This window comes from Falco naumanni, chromosome 3 (genome assembly GCF_017639655.2).
Source record: "Falco naumanni isolate bFalNau1 chromosome 3, bFalNau1.pat, whole genome shotgun sequence".
Lineage (NCBI taxonomy): Eukaryota > Metazoa > Chordata > Aves > Falconiformes > Falconidae > Falco > Falco naumanni.
The window spans coordinates 49,045,058-49,069,458 of NC_054056.1; the positions used below are offsets into that span (position 1 = coordinate 49,045,058).

The 24,401-nt window shown below is 43.4% G+C and overlaps 1 protein-coding gene across 1 annotated transcript in view; it reads left to right on the forward strand.

The window, feature by feature from the left end:
- The first annotated feature begins 544 nt into the window (after positions 1–544).
- GALNT12 (polypeptide N-acetylgalactosaminyltransferase 12) overlaps positions 545–24,401 on the forward strand; it is a 49,874-nt gene continuing 26,017 nt past the window's right edge. Inside the window, exons 1-5 of the mRNA XM_040588201.1 lie at positions 545–1,069; positions 14,027–14,196; positions 14,920–15,109; positions 18,377–18,562; positions 20,846–20,963. Of these exons, the coding sequence (XP_040444135.1) occupies positions 681–1,069; positions 14,027–14,196; positions 14,920–15,109; positions 18,377–18,562; positions 20,846–20,963 (1,053 nt within the window). The 5' untranslated portion in view covers positions 545–680. The remainder of the gene's footprint in view (positions 1,070–14,026; positions 14,197–14,919; positions 15,110–18,376; positions 18,563–20,845; positions 20,964–24,401) is intronic.

Sequence of the window (24,401 nt, forward strand, 5' to 3'; positions counted from 1 at the left end):
CCAGCCCAGCTTTCCCGTGCCGGGGTACCCCTGCGTACCAGCCGCACGCCTGCCCGCGTTCGTGAAGGTCCCTCATGCATCAGGGTGACCAGACCACCTCCTCCTAGAAGGGTGACAGCCAAAGTGTACCAGGGGGACGTGCCTTCTCCCTCCTCCCCACACCCCTGCAGCGCACAGCCAGCGGCACCGCGCTGGCCCTGCTCCGTGTCCCCCTGCCCCGGGAGCGGCCGGGCAAGCCCTGGGCCGGCTCAGGACCATTGCTGGCTCCGCCGGCTGTGTCCCCGGGGAGGGCCCGCAGCAAGCCGCAGGCGTGTGCCTGCCCCGGCGCTGCTGGGGCGCTCGGGGCCGAGCAGCCTGCCGACCACCGCGAGACCGAGGAGCGTCGCTGCCGGGGCCCGCCGCGGCCCGGGGACAGGAGGGGCCGTGTCCCCGCCCGGGGGCGCCGGCGGCAGCGCCCGTGCGGCTCTTCCGCGCCGCGCCCCTCCGGGCTGGCCGGCGGCGGGGCGGGGAGGGGGGCGGGGCCGCCGGCGGAGGAGCCGGGCGGGTTTCCTGGCGGGGCAGCGCTGGCGCGGGCCGGTGGCGCGGCGTGGGCAGGTCCGTGAGAACTTCGCCGAGTCCGCCCGCGGCGGAGGCGCGCCCGTGTCCGCGTCCGGGAAAGGCCACCCGCGGCCCCGCCGCCTATGCTCGGCATGGCCGGCCGCCTCGGGCGCGGGATGTGCTGGGGCAAGCGGGGCCGGGGCAGCCGCGGCGGGGGCGCGCTGCTGGCCCTGGGGCTGCTGGCCGCCGTCGGCTTCCTCGCCTGGCGGCACGGCCCGCCGCCCCGCCACGCCGCCCGCCGCGCCCCGCCGCAACCGCCGCCCGCCGCCGCCGAGCTGCTGCGGAAGCCGGTGTACACGAAGCCGGCCCTGGACCCGGGGGCGCCGGGCGAGCTGGGCCGGGCGGTGCGGCTGGAGCTGAGCCCGGCCGAGAAGCGCCGCCAGGAGGAGAGCATCCGCCGGCACCAGATCAACATCTACCTGAGCGACCGCATCTCGCTGCACCGCCGCCTGCCCGAGCGCTGGCACCCGCTGTGAGTACCCGCCGCGCCACCTGCCGCTGCCCCGCCGCCGCGGCCGGCCCCGGCGCCAGCCCGGAGGGTGCTGGCGGCAGCGGCCGGCGCGGGGGCGTCGTGTCAGCTGCAGCTCGCTTGGAAACGTGGAGGCTTTGCAAACTTGAGACACGCGCACGCACACCCCCCTCCTGGCCCACAAGCTTTCAGATCACAGGGTTTGCTCACAAAGTTGAAGCCGTCGGTGACTTTGCCTGGCTCCCGCTCCTCCACAGGGCAGGAGAAGCGGCGTGGTGGTGCTGTGTGCCGCGGGGGAGCGGGATGTTCCCCCGGGAGCGCTGGCGGTGGTGGCAGCCCTGCAGCAGCGCCATGCCGCCGCGGCTGCTGTCCCCGGCGTAGGTCCCTAGGCAGCAGCGTACCTTTCCAGTCGCTCCCGGCTTTAAAAGGCTTAAAAAGCGTAAATGTTATGCTTCGCAGACTTCAGCTTTGCATTGTGTTCAAGCGTCTTATGCTACACAGTATAAAGCAGGTTGTTTTATCATCAGATTTACCAGAAGCGGTGTAGAAATGCTCACAAAAGATGCATAACGTTCTTCTAAACTGTGACTTTGTTGCTGGATACTTAGCTGCTGGGTCAGTTTACACTTACGGATTACCTTTCCAGTTGTGATATTAATGCCAGGTGATGGCATGCGCAACTGTAAACTAAGGATTAGATACCATTCGGTGAGGTGATTATAGTTTACAGGCAACAGTTTGGCACAGTGGTGAAGTCAGTGCCGCACAGCGGGTCTGACTGTTTTGGCCTAACACAAATGCTCTGTTTAGTTGAGTGGTTCATCTTGGCGTGGGCTGTCCTGTGAGTAACAGCCAGTTTGTTTTGTTGCAACAGGTTTGTATGGTGTGGTAGCAAAGAGCTGTGGAAAAAGCAGGGCTCTGTCTCTACTGTGCATTCAGTTCACATCAGTGTGTCATGTCTGGTAGTTCACCCAACCCTAGTTTTAAGTGCTGAATCTAAAACATTAATCCTATGATAGCTCTCAAAAAATTGCAGTGCAAATGCAAGGCCTTTTTATTGTAAATTTAAGCCTGACAGTAGGCTTGTTTTCCTTAATTATCTTCTGTTCTCCCCTTACAAGCAGTCTGTAGACCACAAGCTAAAAAGGACTGTTCTAGTTGCTTTTCTATGGGAGGAATTTAAATAATTTCAAGAAATTATTTTGGACTCCTGCCATTTCTTTATGACAGGATGTTAGAGGAAATGGGAGATGACAGCTGTTGAGCAGGGGACGTTACAGATGCACGTATGGAGATTCTTGAAATGAAAATAATGTAAATGGGCAGATGGATTTTGCTACAGTGACACACCCTTGAATATTTGGATGCTGAAATGACAAAATGTATCCAAAACAAAAGGATTGCAAAGCATCAGTGACATATTCTCAGAAATAATTGCCTTCTGAGGCAGGGGCTGTGTTGTACTGTTGTAGTATCTGCTGGCAGGTGCTTCGTGCCTTTTCATACAGCCAAATCTAAATTATGGCAGAAACATCACAGAACAGCTATCCAGCTCACACAGCAAATGTCAAAAAACTTCCCTAAAGGCAATTTTACAATGAAGTCGTTAACTACCTCTCTTAAGCAAGATCATGTAAGAGATCAAAGTTAAAAAATAAAAGTACTGAATAAGGTATCACCAAGCCTGTAGTGATAGAAAATTCATTGCACCTCAGTGTAAGATTAGGGGCTGTACAGTTTGAAATGTCAAGTCTAGAAAAAATATGATTTGGTTTTTCTATTTTGAGGTTGGTAATGCTTGACCATTCATGATCTTTAATGAACATTTAGGTGATGGGTAGAGGCTGCAGTGGTAGGAAATAAGTAGCAATGGTAGACTTCAGCTAGATTTCAGCAGTCCACAAAAATGATGTAAAGGCTAAATTTTTAGATGTGATCAATGAAACAATTTTGGTATCTGAAGACAAGAAGGTGACTGTTTTTTTTCAGTGGAGTCCCAGAGGAGTAGAGACCAGGGAACTGTGTGCTGGCAAGCCTTGGATCCCTTCCAGGCATATAGTTTACAAACTGTGTAAGGAAAAGAATCAGTAGTAGATAGGTAGGTATGATCTATTGAGAAAGAGTCAGCTTGGCTTTTGTCAAGGATGACGTGTCTCACAAACATATTTGAGCTCTTCGGAGGCTGTAATTACGTGGATAAGGAAGTGTGGCATTATTTCCAGAGGCCTTTGATGAGTTCCTTAAACAGTGGTGAAATAATGTGGAAATTCCTTGCATTTATAAATAACTGGGTGAAAGCGGGGAGGCACTTTTTAAATTTATTTATATATTTATTTATTAGTGGAGGGTCACTGGTAAAGTCCCACAGAAGTCTCTTGTTGGTCCCAGTGCTGTTACAGCATGGCTTCCATAAAGAAGTGACTAATTTACAACTCTTTAGCCTGGAAGGCAGGGTACCGAGAGGGTGCCTTTTGGTGAGCCGCTGCAATGCTGGGTTGATGCATGAAATGGATAAAACAAATCCTGGCCCCTCCTTGTCCCAGAAATCCATTTACTGTAATGGATAAGGAAGTCCATCTACTAGAAAATTCAGTTCAAGTATTCATAAGATATTGACAGATACTATGCTTGGAGACTTTATTCTGGGCTATGCACTTTTGGTCAGTTTCACTTATATACTTGTGTGTAGAGGTGAGTCTGGAAATTTTAGATACAGGAAGATGGGAGGATGAAAGAAAGGGCAATAAAGGGAGGCAGTATCCCCACCGCCTGGATGTCCCACTGTTCCTTTTAACCTTAATGTCCTCCCACACTTATCAGTGAACCCACTCTCTGCATGTGAATTTGTGAAAATCACAAATATTTGAAACAAGTGAAAACCAGAATTTTGCCAGTAAGCCTCTAAATGTGGTCTGCAAAATTGGGGATACAAGGTGTTGCTTTATCAGAAACGGATAACAAACAACTTTTCTGGCTGTCACATGTACATCCTGGACCTGCTATCAGACCAGAAATGTGGCAGTAGTTATTTGCTAGTACCTATCTCTGGTGATGCCATGCAGGAGGAGAAGCAGCATAGTTTGACTGAGATTACTCCCCCAAAGAATGTGGTGTTTGATTACATTTGACTATGAAGCCTCTATAGATGCTATTTACTTTATTACAAAGTTTCAACTTCAGATGCTGCTACTTATGTATTTCTGCCAGTGTAGATATTCAGAAGGCCTTTATTCCTTCTTATTCTCACAGATGTGGCATTTCTGTGTACATGTGTTTTTTTCTGGGAACTGATCCTGTTTCTATTGAAACACAGACCTGGAGAACTCAACAACTTCTGTTGTTTCCTTTAGACAGTTGCTGCTTCCTTTAACTGTCTGCACTTGAAGTCAGCAGCTGATAATGTTGTGTTTCATCACACAGAAACATCAGTTTTATGGGTGGCTATGGTTATGTGTGTATATGTATATATATGTGTACGTATAAACAAATTACATAAGCATATATATAAAAACAAACTATTAAAAATGTTCTTCGGTAAAATTTTATGCATAAGAATATAAGGAAATTATTAACTGGTGATACGGTTTGTACAAGGTTAGAAGTGAAATATGCCGTAGGGTCAGGGAATGATGATGGTTGTAAGGAACCTCTGGGGTGTGCAGTCCAACGTCCTGCTTGAAACAGAGCAGCTTCAGTGTTTGTGTCACTAAAGGTCATCCTTGCCCTGTCAAATTTGGAAAGTCTCCAAGGATGGAGATTCAACAGCCTCTCTGGGTACCTCTTTCAAGACTGCATCACTGCCCCATTGAACTCCCTGTACTGCCCCCCGCCCCATGTTGTCTAGATGGCCCAGGTTGTCTTCCCAATGTCTATTCTTCATTTCTTGAATTCATATACATACAGGAAGCAACAGTTATAGCAGGTTTAAAGCGAGCAGGCATCCTCCATCAGACAGTGACTTGCTGAGAGCCCTGTTGGGGCTGATGCCCTGTTAAGCGCAGCGAGCTCTGGGCGGTGTGTTTTGGCCACTGCTGCTCTGCAGGACTAGGCAGGCAACTGATGGGGTCTCCTAGGCTTTTGCAGCTTGTTACAATGTGTAAGAAATACATTTCCAGTTGTTCTGCTAGAGTTCTTTTAAGATTAAGGATTGTTCTCAAGCATTGTTCCTGATTTTGGACATTTTACCTTCTTATTTCAGGGATGGTTTCTGTAAAATCACACCAGCCTTCTTTTGGCTTGCTCTTGTTTCAAAAGGAACAAAGCAGGGATAGGCACTTTTGTGCTGGCTCAGCGTTTTGTGTCGTCTCTTTCACGGTAGAAGCCTGAATCACAGGCTTCTTGTGCTTGCCTGCAATACATGAATCCTTGTGCTTGCAAGCAAATGGATTTATAAGTCTTGCTTGTCTTTCCTTACCTTGCAAATGATTTTGGGTAGCTACAAAAGCCCCCAAAATATTGATTGTGGTCTGCATAATAATTAGTAGCTATTTTAGATGTTTGTTCTTTAATTGTAGGTAATTTTCTGTGTTTTGAGAGAAAGCTTGTTTATATATATGTTTTATATATATATTTATATATATATCAAAAAGTATCTGTGTGTATATATTTGAAGTGTCTGTATATTGATAGGTAGATATACACAAATACTTAAATTCCTCTGTCACCATCATTTATGCCTATAATGTTATTTATTTTTTGGGATATTGTCTTTGAATTTAGTGTAACAGTCTTGCACTAAGATTTTTCCAACTTTCAAAACTGCTTTTCCCATCTGTTCCCAGATTTGAATGTGACTCTCTTACAGTCCAGTCCCACTTGCTACCATGGTGTGTTTTGTTTACTAGGTTGTAGGCACCAAATTATGCAGGCTCCTCATCTGATAGTAATTTGCTAGCAAATTCTCAGAATAATCCTGGAGACTTGATTTTAATCCCTCTTCTACTCCAGAAATCACAGCACCTGGTTTTGATGGGCATGCAGCTCCCAGGAGGTTTAAGCTGACCCTATTCTAGGAAATGGTGCAGCAGCTGAGCGTTTCCTCCTCAGCCCACCATGACTGCCTGACTTCACTCAGGAGCTTCTCTTTCATCTCTTATCTAAATGTGAAATAACTGCAGTGATTCTTTTTGCAGTGGAGAGTTTACCTGCAGCAGCTTGACCTTGCTGGCGCATCCCTTCCCTCTGAACGTGCAGCTCATTGTGCGCTCTGTGCCCAGGGCTTGCTTTGGAGTAGGTTTTGGTTGGTTTTGTTTTTAAATAAGCAGGCTTGCATTTTATAGCAGTACAAAGTACAGCAACGCTTCCACAAGTACTTTGATATTTAGGGTATTTTACTATTTTTGTTTCCTGTCTTCTGTAAAAATGTGTCAGTTTCCTTTGTCATTATGCTTTCATTTAATAGTCACCTGCAAACTTCCAGAAGAACTCACATGATTCGTTTTTGACTGCTTTTCTTTACAGCTTCTGGTAGAGATCTTCAGTTTCCACTGACATCAATATGAGTACTTGGTTTCTGTTGATTTCATTTTTAACCTGGCAAGTTTCCAGATCAGTGACAGTAACCACAAATTATGATTTTTTTTCTCTATTCAAACAGTGCTTTTACTATATATGATTGTCTGTAAGAACCAGGTGTACCCACACCTTACTATTAGTGATGGTTACAATAACTTGTTTCAGTTACTGTATTGCTTTGCAAAATGCTTTTCTTGTCCTGAATCAAATTACTCACATCAAAGTAAGTTTCTGAATGTAGGTGTAGGAAATATTATGGCTGTGTGCAAATGTTAAGTGTATCTTACTACCTTGGAAGAAAATTGCAAACATGAGTAAGCATTTGAACAAAATGAAACCGCTGTTTCAATTCAGCAAAATAAACCAAATTGTTTTTTCTCCATGGATGCATGCAGAAATGCCTTCTCATCTGTGTATCCAGAATCTGGGTTAGGTAGGAACTTCTATTGCTGCCTTCTAAAAATTTGCAATTAGAAGGATCTATGGATTTCTTAAATTTGTGAATTTTAGGTATAGATTTAGTCCAGCCTCATAGGTGGACTTCCTAGACAATTTTTTCTTGATATATTTTTAATCTGTCTTAAAACAGATTTGCTTTTTCCCCCCCAAACTTCTTCACAAATATTTTCTTTTAGTTCAGAGTTACCAGCTTTCTTCCTTGCTTCTCACAATGTTTTTATACTAACCAGTGGAGCCCTTTATTATCTGAAATCTTATAAAACGATGTTTGGCAGTCTGTCTTGCCGAGACCTTACTGTCACTGGGAGAATCATTCTTTACAACAAAATAATCTGGAAAACCATTTCACAATCTAGCTAGCCTCTGTTTTCAGAGGCTTGGTCATATCATGGTGTCTTAGACCGTACTGGGGGGCTCTCTCCTAATGTGATAGGTTTCAGCAGACACAACTTAGGGAGCAGTGGCCTGGGCTGCTGGGCTGGGACTGGGTCATGGGGAAGTGTGGCCCAGCATCGCTTTAACTCACACTGCTTACGTGTTTCACCCTTGCCCCGAATAATACAGCCATTCTGGCAGTTATCAGCACCTTGCTGGTATCTGCTTTGCTAATCGGATCAAGACACACCTTCTGCAAATGTCAGTGCCTTTTTCTGCAACATCCGAACACACGTGGGGTATGTAGGTGTGCAAGACAGGGTGCAGCTGCTCCATGCACAGATAAGACTTTTTTTTTTTTTTTTAATGTAAAAGAAAAAAACCACAGAACTGGTTGGGTTCTGTCTCTCATTAGCATTGGATGGTGTTTGGAAGAGATAAGAATAATCTGGTTTATCATATCCTTTAATTCCACTGGAAGTGTTGCACTTCTGTATCCTAGGTTTTAATGTAATAGGGCTGCAGTGCTTTTGGCTCACACACTGGATTTTATCCATAGGTTGCTCTCCCCTGAGGAGGAGTGAGGAGCAGCTGTTTCAATGCACATTCAGCCTGGAGTAGGTAACGCAGCCTTGGTAACTCTGCAGAGTGGCTAAGAAACCAGCACCATGACCCATGTCATGCTGCTGAGCTTGGGATGCTCATGGATGGACCTGCTGAGCCCTAAGCTGCTGCTGGGAGCAGGAGGGATGGAAGAGGTAGAAAAGGGGGGAGAAGAGGACCCAAGCACTACTGTGTCCTCTGCCGTGGCTTTGGGAGAGTGGGAGAAGGAGGTGTTTTCTCTTGGGTGAAGATACCTGTCTATGTATCTAGGGGCGAAGATACCCCTGAGTCCACATAGCCGCCTCTGCAGCTTGTAGGGTGGGAGTGGAGAAGGTGGAACTGGATTGAGGTGCCCAGTTTCTGCCATTTGTCCACATCAGCTGTATCTACTTGCAGCCTACAAAAAGCCACGTTTGAGCACGTCTCTGTTTAATTTAATGTCTTAACTCTGTCCAAATTAAGAAAAGGAGGTTGTGTTGTGAGTCGGCATGTCCATGTCCCACTGTAGCAAACCCAGCAAGCCTGGTTCCTAGCCCACTGCGTGAAAACCAGCCTGAAGTTGGAGTCTAACGGCTTTTGCTAGATGACATTGTGACAGTGCATATATGGCAATGCCACGTACTGTAGTCTGTTTAATCAGATATAGCAGTGACACGTGCTGTTTTGAACTTCCTGAAAGAAGCTACACAACTAGCCTGTATTCCCAGGCACTCACATAACAACTTCAAAAGCAAAAGTTAAAGAGTATACCTTTAGAAAGCATTAGATGATTTATGAACAGATTGTATTCTTAACAAAACTTTGAAAACTCACAGGATGTTTCATATTTTTTCTTAAAATATGAGTAACTGTGCATATAGGACATGAAATTTGGAGATTAAAAACATGTTTTCCATTTCTGTGTTGTTGTTGCAGTTGTGGTGAAAGTTTTACGGAGAAGTATGCTAGGAACCATTCCTAATTAAGTCATTGCAGCATGCCTGGCATGCACACATTCATGGTCTCTCCCTGTGTATAGATGTGCATCTCTAAGAGAAAAAGCTCCTTACAATGAAATAAATGGAGTGATTACATTAATTGACATACATGTTCTCCAGAATAGCCCATTCAGTTTTGTTTAGGCATTTCCTCACTGAGATCTCCTTAGTTTCTAATAAATAACCTATTGTAAAGCTTGCTAACAGAAGACTTTGTAGTATAGTAGATTTCAAGATTAAATTATTAAACTTGTCAGCCATGTAATCTTAGCTAGACCATGACTGCAAATGCAGTGTAAAAAGGTAAAACTGAAATCCCGCAGGAATGTGGGTGTGTGATGATACACCTTTACATGCTTTGCTTCGGTTTGTGTTTTGTGGAGTTAAATGTTTTAGTAGATGCTGTAGTGAAAGATCCGGGAAAGATGGTGCACGGTGAATGTGGTTTTAAGTTTGTGTCTGGGTACGTAGCAGCATTATTCTCTCTCTCTCTTCCCATCTAAGGATTTAAAGATTAATGGATTAATATACTTAGAATTTTAAAATGTAGACGTTTGTTTCAGTGTAAATTGATAAACAAAAGATTTGTCTTTCGGCATTACTTGCTTTATACCTGTCCTTTAAGCCACAGTGTGCCTGAGGGAGACGGAGGACAGTGCAGAAGCAGGCTTGCTGCAGGAGCAGGGCAGTCTCCCAGCTCACTCGCTGGGGGTGCTGGGGGCAATCCCAGCCACGTTTTCTCTCGGTGCAGCTCTGCTTGTGCATTTTCTGGTGGGCTGCAGAGAGCAGGAGCCATCGGAGGGCAGAGCCCGAGCAGGTGTTGCACCTTTGCATCACATTACCTGCTATCATTGTTATCCATTATGTATCAGTGTTCTTCAGTGAAATCAGAGTTCTGTTTAAAACTTTATGCCTTTCTTTTCTTGGCTCTAAAAAAACTGCTCACGTGTACTGGCAATAGGTTTTTCCTCAGTGGCTGGTACTGGTATCTGGTGACTTTTTCCAAAATCAGCCTGACCAGAGATATGTGTACTTTTCTGGAGAAAATGAACCCATTCACCATGAACACATTTTTACCTTAGGTGGGTTTTTTTGTCAATATATATAATTATTATCTATGTAAATAGTAAAGTTCCTGTGGTTGAACAAGATAATGAGAGTAGTGGAAGACCGTGTCAGACTCCAAATGCTGGTGCTTTTGCATTCGTTGCCCATGCTTGGAAGTGCTGCCTTTACAGGCAGCCCATTTCCTCATGTCTGTGTTAATGTTTCTGTGAACCGTTTGGTAGTTGTGATAATTAGGTTCAAGGTGATGTATCGGACAGCCAATAGTACAGACTACAGGTAGTTTCCTGTCATTTTAACTTTAGCCTTAGAGAAGTTAACTAGAAGTTAACACAGAAGTTAACTAGAGAAGCGCTCTATTTAAACCTCGGTAGACAAGGGGGAGGTGGGGACCCACAAAGCCCGTTTCTTTATTCTAGGTGAATGGCTTAAGGAGGATGGGCTGAGTCACCTTCTTGGATCCGTCTTTATGGATGCTTAGCTGGAAGATGGCACCTAGCTTTTAGATGGCTAACATGAGTTGCAATTAATCCTGTCTTAACATGATCCCTTATATTGGGAAAGGCCAGTGTTACGCATTTGAGGGTGGCACTGAAGAGTGGCTGAGTCGGAAGCCGAAAGCAGCTGGCAGTCTAGGCAGTATAAGTATCTTCCCAGTATCTGCAAAACCATATTTTGGGACTGCTGTCACCGGTTTGTATACCCCCTGTCATTTTGATGACATACCGTAACTGATACGCATTTGTTTTTCTGAATAACCTGAAGTAGGAGTGAAATGATTCACTCGGGACGTAGGAGCTTGGGTATTTGGCTGACACATGGAGAATAAAAATACATCCTGAAGTTTGCAAAGGTGAATACACAAGACTGCTGAGGAGGTTCTGTTGTAAATAGGAGTTGGGAAATGGTAAAACTGAATTAAAACTACTAGGCTTTAAGTCAAGTTGCATGCTTGTAGTGTCTTTTTTGAAGCTTCGTGTATCTTGTGAAGTGGTAATGTTTAGTGTCCATATGCATGCCACTTAACTGTTATTCAGCAGTACTTCTAAGCATTTCCATTTCAGGGATTCATTTGGGTTTTTTTTTAAGATTTTCTTACAGTATTCTTTTTCCAGGGTTTAAATGCCCTGAGTTTGTAATTTCCCCAATGGGATTATTTTTTAGGATTTAGAAAAAACTCTTTGAAATTTCTTTCAGTACGGAAAGGTAAGGAAAAGTATGCTTCATTTAAGCAACGATATTTGAGACTGCTAATGGTTGAGATCTCGTAGCAATCTAGTAAGGAATGTGTGTCTTGGAAATAATTTCTGAGATAAACATGCAAATCTGCGTAGAAATTGAATAACTAATTTTTGTCTTATTTTTTAAAAGTAAAAGTTACAAAATTTTGGTTAGTCTATACACGAGGATTAGTTTTCACCAAAATAGACTTAATATACCAGAAAGCTGAGACTTCAGTTGTGCTCTGTGTATGTTGGTATGCAGGGTTTCTTTCTTCGGCGGGCTGTCAGCCTCGTCCCGCCAGCCCGCTGGGGGCTGCAGGGGCGGTGGGCATGGCTCTGGGCAGCCTGCCCTGCTGCTGCCCTGTGAGTCACTGCGCTGCACTTGCCTGCTGTCTTCCACCATGGAGCTACTAAATAAACCACACTTTTTAGTTTTGGCCTCTTTCTTGACTTCAGAAACCTAAGAAACACGTGCTCTGGTATGTTCCGTAGGAGGCTGACCCTTTTCCACAGTGTAGGGTAAGCTCAACGCAGGAGGTGGCAATGCACAGTGAATCGCAGACGGTTTGGGGATTGCCTTCCTCTGTGCCAAATTGTGTGTCCTGTCTCTGGCATGTAATTTTCAGTCAAATCCATTGAAGTCTTTAATCTATAATTAGGCTTATAAGCTTCTTTAGACCTTTCGGATTTCCCTTTTTAAATAACTGAATACAACATTATTATCCTGTGAATCTTTCTGACATATTTTCTAGAGAAAGCTTTCCTGGAGGTTTTCTATTTATTTCTTTTTCCTTCAGTTTTCTACATTGGGTAGGTAAAGATCCCATTTCCATCGAGAAATTAACTGAAATTAGCTGGTACAAGTAACTGTGATGTATGAGAAAAAAAATTTCCTGGCAGTACTGAGCATAAATGTTTTTCAATAGGGTAAAGTAAATATGTATTTCTAGAATTGGACTCATACAGTAGGTTTTTCAGCGTTTTAAAAAATAATTAAAATGTCACTCTTTTTTTAATGTGTTAATACATGAACATTTGGCAAAATAAATCACTTCTGTTACCAACTGCTGGTGTGAGGCAGTTCTCTGTGTGAATGCCCTTGTTTGCCTCAGGACAAGCTACAGCCTGGAGGGATGAGCATCTTTGCATTTCACTGTATGTGTAACGTGTATCTACCTGTCTATGTATATCTGTATGTGTATATGCATATGGATCATATACAATGGGCAATTAGTGTTGTTTCGTAGCATCCCTTGCATTTGTTTTGTTTGAGGAGCAGTGTTCTGTGTGCCTCCTCTGCCCAAGTGTCATTTCTCATTGCTTCTTCATTTTCAGGTATTTGTTACAAAAGTACTCTACAGACTTCCCCTCCCCCCCCCCCTCCCGTTTTAATTTTAGGAATATGCAGATTCAGATTTTTTTTTTGGCTTTCTGTACCACAGTTCTTGATAGATAGTGCCTAATCTTCAAAGAAACCTATAAGAAGTATTTTTTTATTGCAAACAGAACAGCATTAAATAGCCAGTAAAAATATTCTCAATGTGCTGTAGGTAAGCACTTTTCTTTTAACGTCTCTTTCTGGGTATTTTGGGGACTTTTGGTTCCCCTACATTGACCTAGGGGATTTTGCCGTTACGTTTTCTACTGATCAGTTCTGGTTTCCCCCTTTAGCTCCCTGTAGTATGGGCTTTGGAGGAGTCACTGCTGTTCTGTTTTGGTAGGAGGGGTATCCTACCTGCTTCGGTATCTGTTGTGACCAGGCAGTCCACAGAAGCTGAAGTATGTCTTTCTGACCCTTACAAGCCTTGGTGACTCCAGGCAGTAAGCTGGAGACATAAGAAAATTCAAATTATCTCTAAACCATTTCAGTTGGTTTTTAACAAAACTGCTTACGCAGAATGCTCAAAGAGAAGGGGAAAAGTAGTAATAAATACCGTCTTTATTTTAAAATTATTTCAGGGAAATCCTTAACAATTTACATACACTTTTGGCTCAACTATAAGTTTCTTGGCATCCTTACGTTCATTTAGGGAAGTTCATATATATGTTTATAGGAAATACATTCTGGAGCTTAATCCAAAGGTTTGCAAACTTCCTGGCTCTCCATAGAGCCAAAACCATGCATTTCTATGTCTGTGTCTGTTTTTTGCAGATTTCACTATTACATCTTGGCAGTTCTGTGGTCTTCCCAAATTTTGCTTCAGTGTACATACATCTCAGTTCTGTTGCTATTTTTTTTTCCTTTATAAGTTGCTGTTCCTTTACAGTTATATTTTTATATATAAAAGTCTAGCACTTGTTTTATTTTCCAAAGCACAAGCTATCAGTAATTTATGCTACCGTTTCTACTGCACTTAGGTTTTCTATTTATTTTGGGTTTTTCCCCCCTGTAATTTGAGGCATGTTTTGGCCATTGCTTGATCTTCTGCTTGAGGTAATAGTGTGCAAAACCAGCTACTGCACGTACATCAGCCCAGAATGCCTCCTATTATTTTTCTGTTTAGATTTTTTGGGGGATTGCAGAATTTTAGACATAGCGCTGCTGCAGAAATGGGACTTCTGGAAGACCAGCTTCCTGAAAGTGCTTGCATGACTTTTCTTCGTATGTACAGTTCTTTTAAGATCCTTTAGATGTTCTTCCTTACAGTTAGTAAATAGGATACAACATCTGCATTTGAGAATAGTTTTCTGAAAATTAACAAATGGTTTTGCACTTGTACTTAATGTAATCCCCTCCCTTACAGATGCCGAGAGAAAAAGTACGATTATTATAACCTGCCAAAAACCTCCGTTGTGATAGCTTTTTATAATGAGGCTTGGTCAACGCTTCTGCGAACTGTTCATAGTGTTCTTGAGACATCTCCAGATATACTTTTGGAAGAAATTATCCTTGTAGATGATTACAGTGACAAAGGTAGGAAGAATAATTCTAAATAATGTTGATTGTTGATGGGTGTTTTTGGTCAGCCAGTCCACAGGAGAAAAAGATACGCTGTTTAGGTAACATACCATAAAATTATACAATGTAGGCATCCAACTGGAAGATAGGTTTTCTTGTAGTGTGCCAGTGAAAAAATTTGACTTCTGGGCCAAATTTAGTTTACAATGGGGAAGCATGTTTGCTGTGTTGTAACATGGGTGCTTGGATGTATAGATAACCTACAGCCTGATGAGAGCATTTCAGGTTTCCTAATGTGAGCAAGTTTTGATTGCTCCGAGGTTGCCCCGGTATGTAGTATAGCAAGAGTTACCTGTTTATCTGTTTTCATTTGACTTGTGGGACACAAAGACAATTCTGGCATTTTCTGCCACAGATTAATTGTGTTAAGAATAAAACTTTTACATGGAAAAAGTTTTATGTAACATTTGAGAAGCACTTAACAATTTGGAAATTGATTAGAGGCAAATATGAAGCATCCAGTTTCTTAAAAATAACTGTGATATGTGTCCATCCACGTGCTGTTTTTTTTTTTTCTTGACCTTTCCTAATGTGGACAGTATAGCAGAATCGGAGTTGAAAATGCTGGTATCTTTAAGGCTGTAAGTAATATGTTACTGAAAAAACAGCTTTCTGTAGCATGATGTAAACCAGTTGTTCCAGAACTATATTCTTCCTTTCTTTTTTTGTTTGTTACAGAACATTTAAAGGAGACTTTGGAAAACTACGTGGCTGGCTTGCGCAAGGTGCGTCTTATCCGTGCCAATAAGCGCGAGGGGCTGGTTCGAGCCCGGCTGCTGGGGGCGTCTGTGGCAAAAGGAGACATCCTGACGTTCCTGGACTGCCACTGCGAATGTCACGAGGGCTGGCTGGAGCCACTGCTGGCAAGGTGAGGTTTTGCTCTGGGCTGCTTTTCTCTCCCGTTGCAGAAGCAGAAGGGACAGTTGGGCACACTTCTGCAGTGGAAAAAATGACTCTTTGCAGTCGTTTACTGAAGGTTACCTTAGTCTGGTCCCTGAGGCGCTGCGAATGTTTGTCTCCTGGCAGTGGGGTAACAGATGGAAGCGTGGAAGATCAGGAGGTGGATTTTTATTTTCTCCCAAAGACCAGTCTGCTCTTTTTCTTCAGACAAGGGAGAGTTTTGCTTTCAGGAAGAAGAATCCTCTTTGAAGAATCCAGCTTTGAAACTACCTTGGGAATGATGAGCTGTTTCTGTCAGCCTGGGTGGTGGATGAGAAGGTCTGGAAAGATGCGTGTCCTGAGACATCCCCTACTGCAGGGCAGTGTGCATGTAAGCAGACTGGAAGATAAGTCGATAAAATCAGCCTTCCTAGGCCTGAGCAAATCTGTGTTTCCAAACTGGTTCTGGTATAAAGCATCATGGAGTAGGATAAGGAGGAGTTAATGTTATGTCAACAGTGATTTTTACTTGGACACCATCTGTCCTGGGACATTGTACTTTACAGCTGTGTAGGTTTTTTTAATCTATACTGCAGATGTGTTGGGCAGTTCAGAAGACTTATGTTAATTAAAAAAAACCAACACCAAACCAAAACCAAAGAAACCCCCCATAACCCCAGCAAAATCTCTAAACCCCAGAATACTAGCTCTCTAGTACAACTTAGACTATTTATGATGTTCTTGAAGCCTCACCCATGGGTGGTCAGCAGCCATACATGCACTTTTCCAACTGTTGGTTCAGCCGCTGGTATACTTTGCCTCAGCACCTTGCCACCCCCACCTCACATGCACGAGGCTGTGTTGCCTTTGCCCCTCTTGCTGACAGCTTACATCTTTACCCCTTTGGATGCCAGTAGCATGTACGGATAGATACAGTACCTGAATCAGGCCTCCCGGATATTGTGTATAGAAACGCAGCTCTCTGTAAAACATAATTAGAAAGAAATCCTTTTCTCAAGGTCAGTGGTTCCATTTGCATCCTATAAAGTTTCCCACCAGGTATTGTAGACTTCAAAGAAAGACCAGAAAAAACAGCCCTACGCAAACTGGGGAAAGATTTCCAAAACCACATGCTGTCTTGAGGTGTGCAAGTCTTCCTTATTCCTAGTGGAACTTGTGTTCTCAAACTCCCCTCGTCCATTTGAAATTGTATCTGGAATGATACTTTAACTTTTTTTTTTCTTAAAATTGTCATATTTGCCTTGTTTCTAAATTTCACACCAACAGCATTCCAGATAACTGTGGATTCACTATGAGCAGTATAGATAGTGTGAATAAAGGAAAAGTGGTAAAGGTAAAATAATAAGCATGATTTTAATGACTGTCCTCTGAAGAAACTACGTAACTGTGGACAAGATGCTGTAATTTCTTCACTTCTTTAGCAAACCACTAGATGGCAGTCTTGAGGAAGGATTGGGATAATTTTGCGTCTAATAAATCGCCTGTAAAAAGTTAGCCCTGGATGCATCTTGGAATTTTTGCCCTTCTTGCTCTAGATGCAGACGTACATCTCTAAGGGGATGTTTGCATGGCATATCTGATTTAAATGTATGGGAGCAATGCAAGTGTTGGCATTTTATGGTGCAAACATAGGTGTATTTGTAAGCTGCATATGCATTGGGCCGTCTAGTTAATTCTTAAGTTACAGGACAGGTGATGGCTTTTCACTTACCTGATTCCTTTCATAACTGAAATCACATGAAAGCTACTTAATTTTTACTCCTTTTCCTTTACAGGAGCAACAGAACATTTTTACATTTTACTGGAATTTCTTTTTCCTCTGTGTACCTATCATTCTAGTTGCTTTGTACATAAGTTTTATGCAAAACAGGAGATAATATCTGTAAAAGCCATTTTGTGTGCTCTACCAAACAAGATTTCAATGGGTCATCATTGAGAAGAAAACAGCTGTGTTGCATCTTCCCTCCAGCAACAAGAGACTTTCATACTTAAGGCAGTCTTTCCCAGCTCAGACAATACTTCTTTGAAACCGCTGCTGCTCTCTGCTGCATTTAACCACCACAGGCTGCTCCGATTTCAGAATCGGAACTCCTTGGTCAGCTGGCAGGTTTTAAGCTTAATCCCATGAGGAACTAGCTTGCCTCAAATGACAGATGCATCATATCTTTTCCCTGTTTGCCAATATAATGTGTTCAGTTTTCCTTATTCTCTGGAATATGAAAATTGGAAGATGCAGGGCTAGAAGTACAAGCATCTGAAAGTCAAACAAGTCACCTTGTTTCACTGAACTAGCGGGAGATGTCTAAGAGTAGTGTAGAGAAGATGGCTAAGGAGTGATTTAGGGGAAAGACCTTAGCTTGAGCTTGCATGCTTGAAGTTGATCTCTCCGAGTACTGAGAGATGCCTCTCCAGAAGTTGCGGTAGGGGCAGAGGGTCCCACTGACTTTTGTAAGGGCAAATGGAAAATGCTGCATGGTATTGAGAAATGGGAGGAAGGGGCTTGTCTCCTTGCAGAAGTAGACCTGCAAGAAATGTCCTAGGCTCTGATATATGCTTAGTGTGATAAAAATCTTAACTACCTTAGATCAGGATTGCTGATAGGTGTGTCATTCTGCAGTACTATTTTGTTTCTCCTTTTTATCTCCTGTGTTCCCAGGGTTTCTGGAGGTCTCCTTCAGGTTTGTTTCACTGTTCACCAATTCCCATGTTACATGGAGGTTTTTTTGTTTAAGCTTATAACTTCTTTTTGAGTTACTGTTGTAGTGCTCAGTATAACTTTCTGTAGATGATCACAGTTGCAAGATCAACCATGACTTTTAAGAGCCAAGAGGCTAGCCGATTTATTATTGATCTTCACAGAACTATACAATCAGGCCGCTCTCTCAATATCTTAAACACTGCTACCTGTACAAAACAAAATAGACATTGTTGAGAATAATGGCAGCCAAGGCAGATGCCAAATGTGTTCTCTCAAGCCATCTGGCATACCTCGCTCCCACTGTCCAGGAAGATCGATGCTTGGCCAGGTGCCTACAGCTGAGTCCATCCTGTTGCATTTTCAGCAAGAAATCAGTGGTTATTCTTGTAGCCATTATTTCCTTGTATTGCAGCATGAGTTGAAAAGGAGCAAAACTCTTGTGTTTGGTTATCTGTAAACATTCTCTGTTCTTGACAGTTCTAGTTTTTGAGAGAAGTTTCTAATGGAAGTCACCCTTTTCTTTTAAAAACATGTTAGGATTGCGGAAGAAGAATCGGCTGTTGTGTGCCCTGTTATTGATGTTATTGACTGGAACACATTTGAATACTTGGGGAATGCTGGTGAGCCCCAGATTGGTGGATTTGACTGGAGGCTGGTCTTCACCTGGCACAGTACCCCTGAAAGAGAACAGAAACGGCGCAAGTCCAAGACCGATGTGATCAGGTTAATTTTTTATGTACTTTATGAAACTGTGAACTTTACAAGCGTTTTTGATTTCACTTGGAAATGTCAGGTGCTGAAAAATACTTGAGAAATGAGCATATTACTAAAAATCATGTGTTTTGTTTAGTTCCCCTTTTTTTCCAAAATAGGTCCTGGTCACCATGCTCCTGGAAAAGTATTGTGCTAAAAGCTGAAATTCCTGGGTAATCTTCCATATGGAATCCTTACTGCACATGTAGTTTCTTGACTCCTGCAGGCAAACTCCCACAGATGCTTATCATCAGGCAGAAAGGCTGTAACTGATTAACACTCAGGGATGTCCTCTGTGCAAAGCAGAGAGATCCGCACTGTAAAAAATGTACCATGGTCAACGATGAAAGAAGGAAAAAAATCATCAACCAGTAAGAAGGCAAAAGTAGTTTTGAAGACTGTCTGTGCTGTAGCGATAGTGGTGGTTCCTTGTGCTGTTTTCAGAGGTGAACCAGTTTGCCAGTTCTTTCTTGGGATGAAATGATGTAACTAAACACCAGTTTCTCTCAAGGCCTAACTCACAGGAGCTCATCTCAGTGTCTTCCTTGTGGGTTTTGTATTTGTTTTATTTTATGATGCATTGCAGTCAGTAGGTATTATTCGTTGTCCCATGCTGTGTTTTTAGGAGAGGTAGAGGTAAGACTACAAACAGTGAGTGCATCTAGAAAATGGACACTGTAGACAAAATCCTGGTAGCTGAGGGTCTGTTGTGTTCAACCTGGAAGCTGCTGTACTTCAGCAGTGTGTTGTAAGAAATGAAGCAGCTATTTGACATTTTTTAATGCCATGATTGTGTCAGTTCTTGCTTTTATTTATGATCTGTTACCTTATGGACTACAACAAATACAGAATGATTAATTTTTCTCAGTCTTTTCTAGGTTGTTTATCATGATAATAATACCCAGTACTTCACAAATATTAATGAACTTATCCTCAGTTAAGAGAACTTTTTCTTTTTTCAAATGGAGAAAGTGAGGCAGTAATTTATTTTTTCTCAGCATATATTAGTCCACATCCTCCTTAAAAAATGTTTTTAAAGCCTTTAGTTTAAATATGATGCTTTTCTTCTCCATGCCAAGAAGAATTGTCTTTGGCATGCCAAGGGGAAAATGATGAGAGATGAAGCTTCATGGTAGCCCAAGGACTGTGAGCTTGGCAAGTGTCTGGAGAAAGCAGCAGCACTGAGAGTGGTGTCATGAACAGCTGTGTTTGGAAAAATGAGATCTGGAGTGAGACAAAAGAGCTTGACTGGTTCTGGAGTTTGTTTATTTTTTTTTCTTGTCTCAGCTCATCTGATTCCGTTCTTTGAAACAACATATGACAGTGTAAGACAGTGTTGCTTCAAAAAGATGGTTGGTAAAATTAGTTTTGATAGATTAAGAGTAACTGATCACAGCACCTAGCATTTGTTAATATTGCAATTTGGTAAAATTTATAAAGTGTCAGCTGCACCTAGTTCCAACCAGCATAATATGCTTGGCACTTTGAAAAGGGACATTTTCTAAGACTGCAAACAATTAGGAACAATATTGAACAAATACAAATTTATATATATGTGGACACACTACACTACTGAAAGTACATCCCTTAAGTATGCTGTTGCTCTGGGCCTTGTGGTCTTCAATGAGGATCTGGTCTTGACCCCTGTTATTTTTATTTTTTTTTCCCCTCAAACTTTGTAAAAATTAAAAAAACCAAACAAACAGATGAGCAGATTTTCTTAGAAAGAAATAGAGGCTGTATTTACTTAATTCTGTTCAATTGATGTCTGAGAGTTTTTCCACTTGATATTAATGGGATCAGGAAATTTGTTATTATATACTAAAGCACAAATATTTGTTTACTTTTTACTTAAGTAAAATATGTGAGGGTATTGCACTTAGAATTTCAGAGATGACTAATATAATCTGGCCACAAAAAAGCTTATGGTCTACTACGTGAAAGTAAGAGACTAATCATTTACTAGTCATAAAGACGCTGATTGCAAAAATTTATATTAACACAATGTTTATCTTCTCTGATTTTATTATATTTTCATTTTAATGTGTTCTGGAGCTTGTTTCAGGTACATTTAAAAATTGAATTTAAATGACCTGATGATAACCAGTCAATAGCTGGCTGTTACTTTGTATCCAGAAAAGACTGAGAAAATGGAAAATAAAAAGTTACTGAATTTTTTTATATCCGTTGCATTGTTTTGTTATTTTTTTTTTTGCTTTTTATTCAATTCAGAGTTGCTATTCTCTTTTATAGGTCTCCAACCATGGCAGGTGGATTGTTTTCTGTGAGTAAGAAGTATTTTGATTATCTTGGTTCGTATGACACAGGAATGGAAGTCTGGGGTGGAGAAAACCTTGAATTCTCATTTAGGGTAAGTGGCTCAACTGGAAAGTTTTTTTTCCTGAGAGTAAAGACAAGTTGCTTATTTCTTTCTTCACACCCTTTTACTTAATGAGATAGCTGTAATGTAAGCAAGTGTTAAGAAGAGAATATTTCGGGAGATGGTTATATGAATCTCTTTTTCCTTGTTCTCACACATAGTTATAGCTGTATTATCCATCAAAATAGGCATTTAAAACCAGTTTTTAAAAACATATCCTTGTTTTGAATGACAGTATAAAATGTAAGTAGTGGTGTGTGATGTTTGCAATGGAGTTTACATTCTGTGGCTTGAAAAAGATCATTGGAAAGAAACATTTATAATTCTCCTGTGTGACTCAAGGCTCTCGCCATGGTTGATCGTGAGCAGGAGGCAGCTGGTGGCAGTTACCAGTGGGGCGGGACAAGGCAGCCCTGCACTTTTTTTAAGGCTTTATTCTTTCTCCCTTCAGGAAAGGTTTGTATAAAGGTTATAAAAGGTGATGGGGAAAATCTCAAGAAACTGTAGAGCTGTACCGCACCAGAGGGTGGACCAGTGCTCAGGTGTGAGGCAGATGGGTAGCTGGAATGGATTTATGGCAGGGGAAGAGAGAGGAGATAGAAGACTGGTGAGCAAACCAGTCTTGTTCTCCTCAACTCTGCTGTTACCTGTGCTGCTGCTAATTCCCACTGAGCACAGGCTGCCTATGGTTTGCTCTGTATCACACTTGGCTTGCTGAAGCAATGCAGTGGTGGTGTAAGAGGTACACTGCAGGGCCATTTTTGGCTTGCAAGGAGTTCACAACTTATCATCCTGGATTTCCCATGTTTTTTTACTCATTATCAGGTGTGGTTTATGGTCATATTTGCATTTCTCTGTGTGACTGGATTGTGGGACGGGAGGGTTGATTTTTTTGTTTGGTTGTTTTTTGGTGTTTTTAACCAGGTGACAGAAGACTTCAGGGATAAATAGTATTTTAATGTTAAAAACCCTATGTTCCTGAGAAAGGAGGCATTGGCAGACTCTCACTTGATGTCTGCCTGTTAACCAGAGGAGCATGGAGTCTTCTTGGCTGCTGTTTCTGTCTTCCACTGCCTGTAGTGCAGAAATCCTAGCAAAAAGGGCACAAAAATAAGGAAAGAAAAGGATCAGGGAGGATAATAAGCACAGACCTAGAGCTGACATGGTTTCTTTCTGGAGGGGGATTTCTCAGCTGGAGATGCTGTTTGATCTGAATTCATGACCACCTCCTTTCTCACACAGGGAAAAGTTCCTGGCACGTAAGTCCAAACACACAGCCTACTTGTCTCGGTCAGTAAATTCAGCATCCCTCTACCTGAAGCTCAAAGCAACTTGCCCACCTCCATCAGCTCTGTGAGCTTCTGAAGACTCCCAGCTGACTCCAGTTCTGGTGTAGCCCACGCTGATGTGTGCGTTGCAGTGGGTCCCCTCTTTCCACGGGAAGGGATTTCTTCGTGGGGTAATTGCTTAGTCACGGGGTCAGGAGCTGTGAAATAGCTCTGGATGAAATTACTGTTATGCCTCTTTTTAAGAGGCTGCTCGGGGAGCCAGAAATAGCAATAGAGGTTCATACTTGGAGGCCAGAGAAATAATTGTGCTCTTCATCAGTCACAACCCAAGGCAGTTTAAGCTGGAAAGCAGCCTGGTGGCGGATGCCTTCCCCAGCTAACTCTGGCAAGGGAAAATTGTTTTCTTGCTTACTGAGGGATTGGAAGGGGTAATGACAATGAGGAAATCGTGCATTTTTGGGTGCAGATGCTTGCTGACTGGGGCTTGCTGCGTCTCTTATTTTCTCAGCTGTGACGCTGTTGCAGCAGCAAATAAGCCTAGATAGGAGAGTGTCAGTTTAGCAGCAGGCTACATGGGAGAGCATGACACTGTCTCCCACAAACGTAGCGTAACTGTGGCAAGCATGTTGGATATGTGCATCTCCTGAGCAAGACCGGCTCTTGCAGGCACTTCTTTGTGCTGCTAGTGCACGTGCAACCGGACTAAGAACCTGTGAGCTGGAGAGAATGCTGCTCTTGAAAGCAGTACTGTGTGCTCTGCCTCTTAGCAGAATTTTGTACCCCAAAGCAGCAAGCTTGGGAACAACAGCCACAGTTGACACAACTGGATATGACAGGATCTACTTCATGTTGTTGAAATGTCTGCAGTCTTCTGTCACCCTGGTTGCCACAGATTTGGTGACACCGAGATAGTTGCCCCCTAACCGGTGGGAAGTAGCAGATGGCGGTGGTTTTCTTCTCTCTGAGATGGATTGTGGGTGCTTTCTACAACTCCTTGTAGAAAGACTTGGACGGCCCTCTTTGAACAAGCAGTTCTTGGCTTTCTGTTCCTCATGTCTCTTTTGGGGAGATGAAGCCTTGCAGACAGGACAAGCCTGAGCCCTGCCCTGTACGACACACTGGCCCTGCACTGGCTGCTGCTGCTTTAGACCCAGGCTGTCATTGCCATTGACCTCCACCAGGTTCTGGCAGCAGGTCTCATTTTTGATGTTACCGGTTCTCCTGAACCAGGTGTTTGACGCCATGGGGTGCAGCACCATGTATGAGCAGTGCCTTTACTCCTTCAGCATGGAGAAATGTGACCACCTCATGGGCCGGAGGAGGCATCAGAGGCTGGCTGGCACACAGGGGGAGCGCAGCAGGAGCAGCAGCAGGGTCCCCTGCAGCCAGCGTGCTGGGGCTGCTCACGGGCGTGCTGCCGTGCCCGCAGGGGCTGAGCGGGCACGCGGGTGCACCAGCCCGGGGGGCTCAGGGCCATCCGCTGGCAGCCAGCGTGCAGGCTGTCCTGCACCGGGCTGAGAGCGGGGAGGTGGCTCATGGCAGGTGGGGGAAGCATTTAAATGAGGAAAGGAGAGCGGCCAGCGTAGGGTGCCTGCAGGCTGCAGGTGGATCGAGGACTCTTCTGGGAGGCCAGCAGTTTGGCAGAGCAGAATGTGCAATGGCCGGTGAATATGCCCGGGCATGTTAATTTTACTAGTGCAGATTGCCAGTAGGATCTGGGTGTTTGTACAGAACGTGATTTCCTGTATTTGATTTTGAGACCCTGTACTTGTGCTTCCTGCAGTGACGATTTTTGTGGAAGAGAGCAGAGTGCTGTGATGTTGTTTGACTGTGTTGTTCTGGCTGCCCACAGTGCTCAAGAAGGTCAAGAGGGATAAATCCGTGTTAATTCTGTTGTCACTGTGATTTCTAGACCTGCCAGACCTGCAAATTAGGAGCAGGGATACGGAAAAATGCTGTAAATTATTGTTCTCATCTCTGAAAAAAACCACCCTCTCCCGATGACATGAAGGGACTTGTCCTCAAGCCTCCTCTTTCTCATGCTTTGATTTTTCTAAGCTGAAGAAATTCCCTGTGGTTTTGAGAAGCGCAACAAGGACAAAGCTGCACCTAAAAGCCTGATGACTAAGAGAGATGAAGG